The sequence below is a fragment of the Impatiens glandulifera genome, chromosome 7 (genome assembly GCF_907164915.1).
Source record: "Impatiens glandulifera chromosome 7, dImpGla2.1, whole genome shotgun sequence".
NCBI lineage: Eukaryota > Viridiplantae > Streptophyta > Magnoliopsida > Ericales > Balsaminaceae > Impatiens > Impatiens glandulifera.
In genome coordinates this window covers 9,384,237-9,398,882 of record NC_061868.1, presented here as the reverse complement: position 1 = coordinate 9,398,882, position 14,646 = coordinate 9,384,237, and the positions used below count along the sequence as shown (strand labels likewise).

The 14,646-nt window shown below is 28.8% G+C and overlaps 3 protein-coding genes and 1 non-coding gene across 4 annotated transcripts; all 4 read left to right on the top strand.

The window, feature by feature from the left end:
* Positions 1–2,651: 2,651 nt before the first annotated feature.
* On the top strand, positions 2,652–2,723 carry TRNAE-UUC. Its single transcript has one exon. It is a non-coding gene; the product is annotated as a tRNA-Glu (tRNA).
* A 1,807-nt stretch (positions 2,724–4,530) lies between these two features.
* Positions 4,531–5,014, top strand: LOC124910387 (protein GRIM REAPER-like). The gene has a single exon (XM_047451021.1). The coding sequence runs from the start codon at positions 4,537–4,539 to the stop codon at positions 5,008–5,010; it is 474 nt and encodes a 157-aa protein (XP_047306977.1). The 5' UTR covers positions 4,531–4,536; the 3' UTR covers positions 5,011–5,014.
* Positions 5,015–9,088: 4,074 nt separating this feature from the next.
* Positions 9,089–9,763, top strand: LOC124910682 (protein GRIM REAPER-like). The gene has a single exon (XM_047451358.1). It carries the CDS (start codon positions 9,139–9,141, stop codon positions 9,625–9,627), a length of 489 nt encoding a protein of 162 aa, XP_047307314.1. The 5' UTR covers positions 9,089–9,138; the 3' UTR covers positions 9,628–9,763.
* Positions 9,764–11,750: 1,987 nt separating this feature from the next.
* Positions 11,751–14,626, top strand: LOC124910303 (G-type lectin S-receptor-like serine/threonine-protein kinase At2g19130). The gene has a single exon (XM_047450931.1). The coding sequence runs from the start codon at positions 11,982–11,984 to the stop codon at positions 14,370–14,372; it is 2,391 nt and encodes a 796-aa protein (XP_047306887.1). The 5' UTR covers positions 11,751–11,981; the 3' UTR covers positions 14,373–14,626.
* The last annotated feature ends 20 nt before the right edge of the window (positions 14,627–14,646 follow it).

The following is a 14,646-nucleotide window of genomic DNA, read 5'->3' as shown; positions in this document are numbered from 1 at the left end:
AAACTTGATACTATGAAAAACTTTGTTACAAGGCGTAATCTGAACACTTCAACTTAATTTATTGATAAGCTTGTGAAACACAAATTAAATAAATTTGGGTGACTAAATCACATGAAAGCGTACAAAAATTCATTCAAATATTTACTACTTATGAAAAGACTATACAAACGAATCAATAGGAAAGTCTGATTAGAGTATCTCAGCTCACCAGGTTTTTTTAGCTTGGTGATTTTTATTTTTATTTTGATAATGTTTATAAGTTGATCATAGATAATGTATGATGTCATAACTTGAATTTTTTTTTTTTTTATGGGGTTTTCACAATTTGGTTTCGATTAATTGGATCAATAAAATAAATTTTATCCTTTTAAACAAATGTTGGGTTAATTTTAGGGAAATTGGTTAAATAATTTGAAGTCAATATAGATGAAAGGTCATGCACATGGCTGTCTATAGTAGGTCTTATACATGCCAGCCCAGAAGGGTTTGGAAGAAGAACGAACATGAAGGATGAATCTGATCCGACAAATAAGGTGGGGACAATTGCAGACGTACATCATCTCATCTGTCAACACGCCAAAATCTTGGTTGGTTTTTTCTTTTAATTACTAAAAAAAATTCAAAATCTTATTTATATACTGAGTTCTTTTGAAATATCTCCATACATAATTTAGTCTAACAATAACGTCGTAGTCTTAATCTGCAAGTTCATTGTCTGAAAATAAAGCAAAGTTACAACTTCGTCTTGTTTAAAAATGAAGCTGAAAAAGTCACACAAGGACAGAAATGAGAGATTTTTCCATTGTAAGATTTAGAAAAATAAATTAATATATACATATAAGAGAAATTTGTGTCTATTTTTATAACATTGTAAATGTTTATTAAACGAAATTTAAACAAAAACAAATTTAAAATAAAAACAATTTAAATAAAATTATGTATACAGATATATTTCAAAATATTAAATTATTGATATATGAGTAAATTTATAGACACAAAAATATGTGTTCCAATTTCTGTAACTACTTGCAAAATATTATTTTTATTAAAATAATATAACTATTAATTTTAAGTAATTTGTTCATACTTAGTTTTTACTTTTTAGTATGATTATAAATATATTAATTTATAATACTAATACAGCATAATAAATAAATAAACCATTTAACAGTAATTACTTTAAATAGGGCCAAGAAAATTATTCGTACTGATGAATGATAATGAAAAGACGTGACAAAGAGTGTAGACATCATTTCTCGACTCTGGTCGGCAAAAGAAAAAACAATACTCCTGACCCCTTAGTCGCTAAGTCGGCAAAAGTAGGGGTTGAAATTGTGAGGTAATATATTTATCAGTTTTTATTTTTTTTTACTATCATCTTTGTCCAGTTCAGTTTCGAGGAATATACGCGGGACACCGTTTATATAATATTTTTTACAAAAAAATTATTCTATAAACGAATTTTTTAATATATTGAAAATTTATATAAAACTCTTATCAAATATAATAAATAAATATTATCGGTGATTTTATATATTTAATTATGTTTATAGTGTTTAAAACAGAATCGGGGTGAAAGACACAAATATCATCATCGCCCTATCACCAGTTAACTACCGATTAAACTAGGAAAAATTGTCTCAAACGGGACAAAATTAACTACCAAATTACCAAATAGTAATAACCATTCAAACAAATTATTTATTAAACAAAGACGATTTAAAAAATATATGTATAATATAAAATAAATGAGAGCGTTTGAGTCCAATAATAAAAACAATACAAAATGAGTGACTCAAACGACTATTAACACACTCAAAACAAAATGAAATATAACTTGTATTATTTTTTTCGTAAATATTTACTCAAAAGTGTTGTCAAATAAACACATACAAAAATATTAAGTTGTTATATATATATAAAAAAATTCAACAACATGATAACTTAAACTATATATTTATTTTGAATGTGAATAGTATTTGAATAAATCTTATATCCAACCTTATCTCCTAAAAGTTTAATTTTAGCGTATACACTAGTTCTAATCTCATTATATTTATATATATATATATATATATATATTTACAATTAAAAAAAATGAGACAATAGATTTAATTATGTAGCCCACAAATACATTTAATTATTTAACTAGACGTAAAAATTATCGTCTGACATGAACTAAGGACTTTAGAGTGAGAATATTAATCTCTTGTTGTTGCTTGGCTAGAAGAAAGGATTACATCCACAATCGTGGATATTTGAGTGATGCATTTCTCATATATTGTAAACATTAAAATTCATACTCATTTATATACTAAGATAGATTGTAGGATCGTATATGAATATTTATTTTCTATATATGATTTAACCTTGATTTTACTTTTCATTTTAAGACCATGTGTATTATATAGTTGCACAAATTTAATTAAATTAGTTAATTAAGTTGGTCTTAAATCTAATTAGAATTACCAATTTTATACTTATTATTAGTTGTCTTCTAATCATTTTAGTACTATTCATTATTATTATTATATGGATATTGTTATGTAATATTCATTTTTAAGTGTAGAATTTATGAAATTAGAAATTTACTTATAAAAAATATTATAATTTGGATATTTATGAATTAACTTATTTATTTATTTTCAAGATCCGATGTCGTCCAGCGGTTAGGATATCTGGCTTTCACCCTGGGAACCCGGGTTCGATTCCCGGCATCGGAATAATTTTTGGCTGTTTATTTTTTTTTGTTACATCCTTAAATGGTCCTATCTATACAAAAACAAATTTGCAATTAAGATAGAAGATTACTACAACGAAAGGCTACTATAATTTGAGTTAAAAACTTTAATAACTATATATATTATAAATAATCTCTATTTTATTTTAATAAAAAAAATACACTTGTAAAGTCTGACTTCTTTGTCTGTATAATTAATGAAGAAGCGCGTTGCAGTCGTGGTTTGAAATGAACGGTATTGCCGCCGGTGAACAAGATCTAATTTTATTTTTATTTTAATAATTTACAATTATTAACTTATATATTTTATGATATGATATGGTTTAGATTGAATTTATTTGGTGACATGTTGAATCATTCTGTTTTGTAATATTTTTATCATTTGGTTTAGACTACTCTCAATTCTACTTTAATATATTAATTTATTTATTTTATAAAAAAAAATAATTACTTTATGAAATGGAATCCAACAAAAATTGACATATTAAAGACAAAAAAAAAATGAGAAAAATGATAAGTAGGCGGCATTGTTGACAATTGATGGTCCATATCATTCCAAAATCATGTCAGATGTAAATTAATTATACAATTCCAAAGTCTTACTAAAAGGGTTGACATCTTAATTGGAATTAAAATATCCAGCCCTATAAATCTATCAATCACCAATTAATTACTTCATATCATTGATACAAATATTCAAAATCCAGCAATTATATTATGCTTCACCGCCGATCTAAATTAATAATTAAATAAATCACACTATTTTTTCATATATAAAGATGATAAAATACATTTCATTTCATTTTCCATTTAATCAAAAAGATTCCAACCATATATTGATTGACATGAATTATTATAAGTTATCAAAGAAAAAAACTCAAACAAAATCTCAAATTAGACCAATAAATGTGATCAACTATAAACAAAATAACAACTCACAACTACGGAAACATAACTCACCCGTAAAAAAAACTTTAAAAAATAGGTTAGTTAATAGAATCTATAATGGTTTTCATATTTGTGCGTTTGTCTAAACCTCTTATATTGTAGTTCACATTCGTACATTGTATACTTTCTATTATGCTCGTGATTTGCTCAATCTAATTTTTCGTTTCGTTGACCTTGTTGCATGATCTATTGATAGTAAATAGTAAATATACACTAAGTCAAATGGATCACTTTTATATGTCAATTCACTCCTAAATTAATTTGTGAAAAATAAAGTCAAAACTAATATATTAGGTTGCTTAAATTGTTGAATTTTTATTATTCATTCAGACATTATTTCTTAGAATTCATTTAACCTACATTAATAATTTGTTGATTGGGAATTTGATATTATTATATATGCAATATGAAGATTTACAATATATATAAGTTTGATGTGCAATTATTAGGGTTTGTATAGTTAAAAATCTAGTTTTGAAATTCTTTATTAAAGAAAAGTGAAAAACTTAATTCATGAGTTCAATATTCTCAATAGAGCCTAAGTCAACATGAATATATCATTCTTAACTCTCTTTTTTAATATATACTTTTTTACTTCTAATATTTAAGAAAATATTAATAATAATTGAATGGGAATATAGGATTTTGGAACCTTGCCAATTTAATATACTGATGAGGCTAAATTCAACTATAATGAAGACTATTTTGTACTTTCTCAAAACTACAAAATAGTTAGGCATCATGAGTAGTATTATGATGACTTAAAGTAGCATATATATATTAAACATATCTTGCTCTTCACTCATGCACAATAATCTTCTTCTCCATTTAGAGAAAAAGAAGAAACTATGTCTTCCTCCTTACTCAACATCCCCAAAATTCTTCTTTCTTTAACCATAATGACTCTCATATTCGCGACTCATTCCACCGCCATATTTTCCAACATTGAAGAAGACGTGGATCAAGATGAGTACGTTCTCGACACCCCATTTGCCCACACGATGAGAAGTAGATTCTTGACTGCAAATACTAACATCAAGAAAGGCGCGAATTGTGATCTCTACTCGTTGAATCACCGTGTATGCAATGGGGTGTCGGTTAATAAGGGAACTGGGCTTCTCTATTGCTGTAAGAAGCATTGTCGAAATGTTTTGAGCGATAGAAACAATTGTGGGAAATGTGGGAAGAAGTGCAAGCAATGGGAAAGATGTTGTAATGGGAAATGCACGAATGTAGGGTATAATAAGTCAAATTGTGGAAAGTGTGGACATAAATGCAAAGGAGGACTTCCTTGTGCTTATGGAATTTGTGGGTATGCTTAATTGATCTTTTGTTACATAAGAAGTTAAAATAAACAATATGAGAGATTGGATATATTGCGGTTAAATGAGATGGGTTATAGTGTTCATTTAATTAAGTGTGTTTAATTAGTTTTGTTTTAGGAATAAGGTGTTATTTGTCTGTCAATCAAAAGGACATTACATGTTATAGTTAATTTATCCAGTTTTTGGATTCTTTGTATATGTTGATCTTCAAGCAAGTTATAGAAGGTTCATTTAATTCAACAGTAATTAAAACTTCGTATTTTGAACAATACTAAGTACTTAGAATCAGTGTTTTGCGTTTTTTTAAATGATTTGATGATCGTATTTTGTTTCAAGACTGTAAATAAATAGCGTATTTGAAAACAAAACCACTCAAACTTTAATAGGAACCTAGAGATCTAGTTGAATGCATAAGGATTGACATCTTGAATGTATTGAATAAATGGATTAATAATAGATGATCTAATTAAAGTGATAATATAGTCTAGTTTAATGATTTAAGTGTTTGTTTTTCAAATGGAGATCGAACTCTTGTATATTTGACGCGTTTTGTAACTTTGGAAAATTTAATAAATATCAGAGTAAAGACATTTTGAAAATATTAGACAATAAAACATAATTATACAACTGTAAGAAAATTGTAAAAATTAAAAAGAAGAAAATAGATTTGAAAAAAATCTTTATTGTATATAGTCCATGGAGACCCATGTGAAACATATTTGGTCATCAATCCTTGTCTTAGAAAATTGTTAAAAATTAGATATTGAAAAAATCTTTATTGTATATAATTTTTGTTAAAAATAATAGGGTTAATTGGGTGTCTGAAAAAGTGACAAAAGTTAAGTTTTCAGCTACATCGTTTGTTATGAAACCGTACATGTGTAAGTAAAAAAAATATTACATTTTGTAACAGAGGATTAAAATAATAAAAAATATATTTATTTTAAATATACTCATAAGGTAAATTTAATGAGATGACAGTAATAATTGTCTTAATTGGAGAAATGATCAGAAACTAATAAAAATTATATAAATGATCGGTTCATATTTTTCGGACGAAAATATTCCAGTCGCATCACGCGACGGAACTCTAATTCGTCTAGTGTGTCGTTGCTTGATGAGTGTGTCGTCGCGAGACGCGACCGCTATCGTGAGACTCCAACGAATCAAGGTTCCTTATTCGTCAAGTGTGTCGTCGCGAGACGCGACCGCTATCGTGAGACTCCAACGAATCAAGGTTCCTTATTCGTCAAGTGTGTCGTCGCGAGACGCGATCGCCATCATGAGACTTCAACGAATTAGAGTTCTGTCGCGTCACGCGACACAGTGTCGTTTGACACGCGAAGTATTTTCGTCATAACACAGGGAAAATAGTCATTTCCGCAAATTTTATTGGGCACTAATTTATTAAGGTCATTTCATCAAATTTCTCACCGATAAAATATAAAAATTAGGGTAATATTTTAGTATAATATAAATAAACACACTAATACTAATATGTTCAATAATATTTGTGAAAGTCAAATGGATCCTTATATGTGATTTAGGTTGATTGAAGAAAAGAAAAATCAGTGTGTACAACTAACTAACTTAAATTTATGTACTAATAAAATATTATTTAAATTTATTTTTTAATTTATATATTTATTAATTAAATATTAATATATTTTTTTCTCTTTCTTTTTCATTAATAAATTAACTCTATATTTTTATTTATTTTTATAAATTTATATAGTATTTATTATTAATTATTTTAATTTTAATTCTTATATACGAACATTCATTATTAATTATTTTAACTTTATATTTGATCTTCTTTTTTATTTTTTTTATAAATTTATATAGTATTTATTATTAATTATTTTAATTTTAATTCTTATATATCACATTCATCATTAGTTATTTTAACTTTATATTTGTTCTTCTTTCTTATATTTTTTTTATATTAACATAATTATTAATTATTTTAAAATTATTTAGTCCTAATAGTTGGATATAACAATAACTTATCCTTTCAACAATAAAAATCCTTCAACACAAAAAATAAATAAATTAATAATCAAAAATTGAATAATAATATCAACTCATTCATCAAACAAAAAAAAGTAATAATTAAATATTAGATAAAACAACGTTCCTCACTATGTACTATTATAAGTCATTAATAAAAAATTAAATAAAAAATTATTAATTATACTTTTATTCATATTAAATTAAATAAGAAAGAAATTCTTAAAAAAAAAATATTACAGAAAAATACAAAATTTATAAATAAATTGTTAAATTTTTTTGAAAAATAAAAATTTAAAAATTATGAAAAATAAAAACTACTAAAAAAGAGAGGATGAAATAAAAAGAAAAATTAATATAAAAATAAAAAATTTAAAAATAAATTTAATTGATTTAATTAATAAAAAAAAGAGAGAAAATATATTAATATTTAATTAATAAATATATAAATAAAAATTAACTATAGTTGAGTTAAAAGAGGTTAAATGAGTCAATTTTTGATAGTACGCATGTTTAAATGACTTTTTTTATTAGTACCTACGTCTAGATGAGCTATACAAATATATACGTGTAAGTGTGCTTTTTCCTTGATTAAATTGTTGAATTTTTATTATTCATTCAGACATTATTTCTTAGAATTCATTTAACCTACATTAATTTGATGATCGGGCATTTGATATTATTATGCAATAATATAGAGATTTACAATATACATATTTTTGATGTGCAATTATTAGGTTTGTATAGTTAAAATTCTAGTTTGAAATTCTTTATTAAAGAAAAGTGAAACAAGTGAAAAAGTTAATTCATGAGTTCAGTATTCTCAATAGAGCCTAAGTTAACATGAATATATCATTCTTAACTCTTTTTTTTTTAATATATACTTTTTTACTTCTAATATTTAAGAAAATATTAATAATAATTGAATGGGAATATAGGGTTTTGGAACCTTGCCAATTTAATATCATAAAGCTAAATTCAGACTATTTTGTACTTTCTCAAAACTACAAAAAAAAAAGTTATGGCCTGAGTAGTATTATCAATGGCGGAGCCATGTAGCCAGTGTTTTTAATTTTTTAATATATAATATATATATATATATATTATAATATTATATATTATTGTTTTTACATATAAATTAAATATATATATTAAAATAAATAAATATATTTTTTTTTAGTGACGATAAACTTGTAGCGATAAATTTTGAACCAGAAGAATTGAATTCCAATTTAATGTAAAAAAAAAATAGAGCTCTTTTTACTTAGTTCAAATCCTAAAATTAATTTTAAAATATAAAAATATTTATAAATTGACCGAAAAATGTTATTAAAAAGACTTAATGAATAAGTAATACATTGTTTTTTTATATCACAACTCCAACATTATAAAATTGATGTTTCAGGTAATAAGAATTTTCAAAATGTATCTTTCATCAATTAATTATGTCACATATTAGTTTAAATGGATGAGTCACAAAATTATAATTTGATTGATAGATTAATTTGACTTATTTTGACTTTACTATAGTTTTTATCGTCACTACAGAAAAATCATTTTTAGCTATGAAATATATGAAATTATTTAACGGAATAGAATGAAAAAAATATTTTTAGCACATATATTATGATGATTTAAATTGAACTAGAACTTTTTAAAGATATTAAATCAAATCCTATAATATATTAATTTTATTGTAGAAAAAATAAAAGTTACAACTTAAATAATAAGTATAAGTTTATTAGTTTCATAAAAAAATAAAATTGTCTTATTTTTACATTTTAAATAATACAAAATAAAAATTTTAATATAAAAATTTTCTATTTAAATCAGGTGTTTTAATCTCTTTTTAGACTTCGTATATTTATTTTATTTTAGTAGGATATTCGTGGATCGGTTCAATTAATATGCTTACTTATTATCCGTAATAGTGTAATACATGTAATTTTTATAACTAAGAAAAAAAATCCTAAATTCGTCCTTGAGTATTATGATTACTTAAAATAACATATAAATATATATTTATATATATATATATTAAACATATCTTGCTCTTCACTCACTCATGCATACAATAATTTGCTTCTCCAATTAGCTAGAGAAAAGGAAGAAACTATGTCTTCCTCCTTACTCAACACCCCCAAAATTCTTCTTTCTTTAACCATGATCATCACTCTCTTACTCGCGACTCACTCCACCACCGCCATATTTTCCGACATTGAAGAAGATGTGGACCAAGATGAGTACCATCTCGACACCCCTTTTGCCCACATGATGAGAAGTAGATTCTTGAGTACTTCAACTACTAGCATCAAGAAAGGCGTGAATTGCAATCTTTACTCGTCGAATCGTCGTGTGCGTGTATGCAATGGGGTGTCTGTCAACAAGGGAACCGGGCTTCTCTATTGTTGTAAGAAGCATTGTCGAAATGTTTTGAGCGATAGAAACAATTGTGGGAAATGTGGGAAGAAGTGCAAGCAATGTGAACGATGTTGTAAGGGGAAATGCACGAATGTCGGGAATAATAAATCAAATTGTGGAAAGTGTGGACATAAATGCAAAAGAGGACTTCCTTGTGCTTATGGAATTTGTGGGTATGCTTGATGATCTTTTGTTGCATAAGAAGTTAAAAACATATGAGAGATTGGATATATATAATTCTTTGCGGTTAAATGAGATGGGTTATAGTGTTCATTTAAGTGTGTTGAGTGTTTTGTTAATTCATCCTGTTTTTGGATTCTTTGTATGTTGTTGATCTTCAAGCAAATTAAAGAATGTTCATTTCAATTCAACAGTAATTAATACATTGTATTTTGAATACTAGTAACACTTAGAGTGTTTTGAGATATTTTTTTAAATGTTTGTATAGACTCGAACTCATGATTTTGTGACCATATTTTGTTTCAAAACTGTAAATAAATAACGTATTTGAATACAAAACCACTCAAACTTAAATAGGAACATGGATAGATGATAGATCTAGTAGAATGCAGAAGGATTGACATCTTCCATGTATGAATAAATGGATATTAGGGAATCTAAACATTAATTTTTAGTTAATTTGCCTTCAATTAGTCCTGTAAATTAAATATATATATATATATTAATAATATATCTAATTAACGTGATAACATAGTCTAGCTTAATGATTAGTGTGTTCATTTCTCAAGGGGAGTCGAAACATAATTTAGCTTAATGGTTAGAGTGTTCATTTCTTAAGGAAAAATCGAAACCCTTATTTGACGCGGTTTAAAAAAAAAATCTAAGAGGAAGACATGTTCAACAAATTTCAATTATACAAATGTTAGAAAATTGTAAAGAAAAGAACAGAAAAAAAATCTGAAAAAAATCTTTATTGTATGTAGTCCAAGAGACACGTGTGAAACATATCTGGTCATCAATCCATCTTAGAAAATTGTTAAAAATGAGATATTGAAAGAATCTTTATTGTATATAATTTTTCAAAATAATAGGAATGGGTGTGTCTGAAAATTTGATAATAGTTAAGTTTATGGCCAAAAAATATCAAATTGTGTGGTGTACATGAGAGAGGGCCTTTGTTGGCTTCATCCTTATTATATTCTTTCAAGAATGTTCATTTGAGTTTTGTTTATATCCAAACAAATGTGATAGCTTGTATTTAGTGTTGTCACCATGTTTATTGTCTCAAATAAAAGTTACCCTAATCCCTAGGTTGAAAGAATTGAGAATACCCTCAAAGGGGATCCTACCCCTAATTACAAGTTTGTTCCTTTGAGGCAAGAAACCCTTCCATCTTCCAATTTAAAAATCCAGTCTTTTTTTTTTTTTTTTTTTCAGTCGGTTTCAATGTATATGTAAATTCAAATGAGATCATATTTAAAAACATAACCAACTCTGGATCTGAATTCAAATCCATAAATATATTTTAAATTAACCTTTTTGCTTCTAATTTTGATGTTGCAAATTGGTAAATATCTCATTTCTGTATCTATTGGATTACTAATGTTTATATATTGCCTACTTTCAGGGTTATAATTATATAAAGGTTGAGATTATAGTCCACAAAAAAACACTTTCTAATCGCATTTATTTTGCTTCTATGTATCCAAACTTTAAAGACCAGGAAAAAAAATCATCATTATTTATGAAGGAGAAAACAAATAGTGAGATAACCAAAGCAATATCTATGTTTTTTTTTATAGGAATTTATTGTTTAGCATGACTTCCCATTGTTAAATTAGAATTTTTAATAAGAGTCTATTTAAATTATAATATTTTAATACGAATCGAACCTATTATATTTGTCACTCGATCTACTTACAATGCATATATCAAAAACATGAATTATCAATTAGCCATCTATCGGTCGAATGAGTTGTAGTTGATGTCAAATTTCGAATTCGGAAAATGAGTTTTCACATATGGATATGTCTTTTATGATTGAGTAAACAATTAACTTCATCAACCAATAAAAGAAGTGCAACAATTCTCATATAAATCATGTCAAGTGCTATTTCTGCAAATTGGAACATTCATCTTTTAAGTCAATGGGAGTGATATGACTCTTTTTTCTAGTGGATCTTTTCAATTAAGGATCCTCTTGTGGCCTTGTTTGGTATCCTGAACAGATTCAGACCAAAATTTGTGAGAAAAAAATATGGGTTTTACTTTTACATCCCACTATTATAGTGGGTGAAACTTCAATTTCACTTATATAGTTTAAGGATTAATGTCATGGTCTTTTTAACCTCAAAAATCAACCATCTTGACTTTTGAATAATTTTAGAGCATTAGTCAAATGTTTATGTCTTCTTTTTCTCCCTTTGCTTTCTAGTCCAAGTCTTCCACTATACCTACCATCATCAACCTTGAAATTTCGTTCAAAAAAAGTTGGAAAATTATACCCTAATGACTCTTCATCTATATATCTCAATCTTCAAATTGTTCATACGTAATCCAACCTCATAAACACGACGATGAACTCGAAAAACCCGCACCTCTTTTCTCTTCTTACCTTTTCTATCTTATTCCTCTCTTCCATGTCCCATGCATCAATAACAACAGTAGATTCCATCTCGGCCGGGGAATCGATATCTTGGAATCAAACCATAACTTCAAAATCTGGCGTTTTTCAGCTTGGATTCTTCAAACCAGGTGAGTCATCTCGAAACTATTACATAGGCATATGGTATGGAAAACTTCCTGTTCAAACAATAGTATGGGTGGCAAACAGAGAGACTCCAATCTCTGATCCAACCACCTCAAAACTACAACTTTCCGAAAATGGAAACCTTATTATACTAGTCAACCAATCAAAATTACCAATCTGGTCGACTAATTTGACGTCCGACACTCCTATCACTTCCCCTGTCATGGTTCTTCACGACAGTGGGAATCTCGTCGTAAGAAGCGCGATGAATTTGGCTATAATATGGCAAAGCTTCGATAATCCGACGGATACATGGTTACCAGGAGCCAAACTAGGCTTAAACAAGCTTACCCGAAATAGACAAGTCTATTTCTCGTGGAAAAGCCTCGACGATCCATCTCCAGGCTCGTACTCGCTCGAGATGGATCGAAACGGGGAGAAGCAATACTTCATCATGTTGAACGGGCATCGTCACTTTGCTTGCGGGATTTGGCCGGGAAGAGTGTCAGTTTTCGGATCAGACGTTGTGAAAAACTCGTATAATGACATGGTTTACGTGTCCGATGAGAAAGAGAATTATTTCATTTATTCGATTAATCGCGACTCTCCTTCGAATCTAACCAGATATGTGATGGACACGTCTGGCCAGCTGATGCAGCTGGCTTGGCTAAACGAGTCGCAGAAGTGGGATTTGGTTTGGTCTAGACCGAAGCAACAATGTGAGATTTACGCGTTTTGTGGTGAATATGGCGGCTGCAACCAGTTTAGCTTGGTAACGTGCAAATGCCTGAATGGGTTCGAGCCGAAATTTCAGCAGGAGTGGCAAAATGGCAATTTCTCAAATGGGTGTGTTAGGAGAATCCCATTGGAATGCAATCAAGGGAGGAATGATGATAATGTCTTTGGAAATATTTCAAACATCAGATTACCTGCGAATTCAATTTCTAAATCAGCTAAGAGTTTTGAAGAGTGTGAATCAGCTTGTTTGGATAGCTGTTCTTGTACTGGATACACTTTTGACAATGAGTGTTTGATTTGGGAAGAGGATCTGTTAAACATTCAGTATCTCTCCCTAGGCGATATCCTTGGACGCCAACTCCATTTTCGCATTTCCAAACGAGAACTAATACCTAATCCGAGCAAGAGAAACAAAGTGTTCAACAGAACTTGGGCTATTATGGTTGGACTTTCTGTGTTCTGCCTGGTTCTAGTCGTTTTCGCCTTATGGACGATGATCAAGAAGAAAGTGAGACCCTTTCGCTCCACAAAAGTGGTTTCAGAGTCGAATGAAGATTCGCTGGTTTCTTTTACCTACGCAGAATTAAAAACCGCGACGAAGAACTTCTCCGAGAAAATCGGGGAAGGTGGTTTCGGATCTGTATACAAGGGAACATTGGCTAACTCATCGGTTATAGCGGTTAAGACCCTGAAATGTTATGGACATGAGGAGAAGCAATTCAGGATGGAAATAAGCACAATCGGAACAACCCATCACATAAACCTAGTTCGCCTTCGTGGGTTTTGCGTCAAACAAGCAAACCGATATCTCGTCTACGATTACATGCCAAAAGGGTCCTTAAACAGCGTCCTCTTTGGAAATCAAACCAAAACCCTAGAATGGAAGACTCGTTACGCTATAGCCCTAGGTGTAGCAAAAGGGTTGGCTTACTTGCACCATAAATGCAGAGATTGCATCATCCATTGCGACATCAAGCCCGAAAACATATTACTCGACGAAAACGACAACCCGAAAATCTCTGATTTCGGGCTGGCAAAGCTATTCGGAAGAGATTTCAGCCGCGTCTTAACAACCCTAAAAGGCACCCGAGGCTATCTTGCACCGGAGTGGATCTCGGGAGTGGCAATAACTCCAAAGGTTGATGTTTTCAGCTTCGGAATGATGCTATTTGAGATCATATCCGGGAAGAGGAACACCGATATGGAAACTAACCATGATACGGGCGAGTATTTCCCAGTTCAGCTCATGGCCAAGCTACATTTCAGAGACATGGAGATTATAAGTATGTTACAGGAACCAGATTGTGACAACCCTGAGGAGGTAATTAGGGTTTGCAGAGTTGCAGGATGGTGTATTCAAGATGATGAGAAAGATAGACCTTCTATGGGAGAAGTTGTCAAGATGCTAGAGGGGATCATGGAGGTTAAAAAACCACCAATGCCTATGTTTCTTCTCCATATTGCTGGAGACATATGTTAAAATAAAGTTTATAGCAATAGTGATCTAGTGTAACATATTTTGGTCAGATTTTTTTGAATCACTATCTTTTGACCTAGTGTAACATATGTTCCTAAGTTATAAAAATTTCATTTGATAAAATGGTAAAAACTAAAAGTGGATAAAAAAGTTAACAAAAACTTGTACAAAATGAAATTTCAATTAATTCAATCATATTCTCCATACCAAATGCAAAAGAAAATAAATAAAATATTTAAGATTTTTCAATGGTTGTGAGGAAATAACAGTTTTCAAA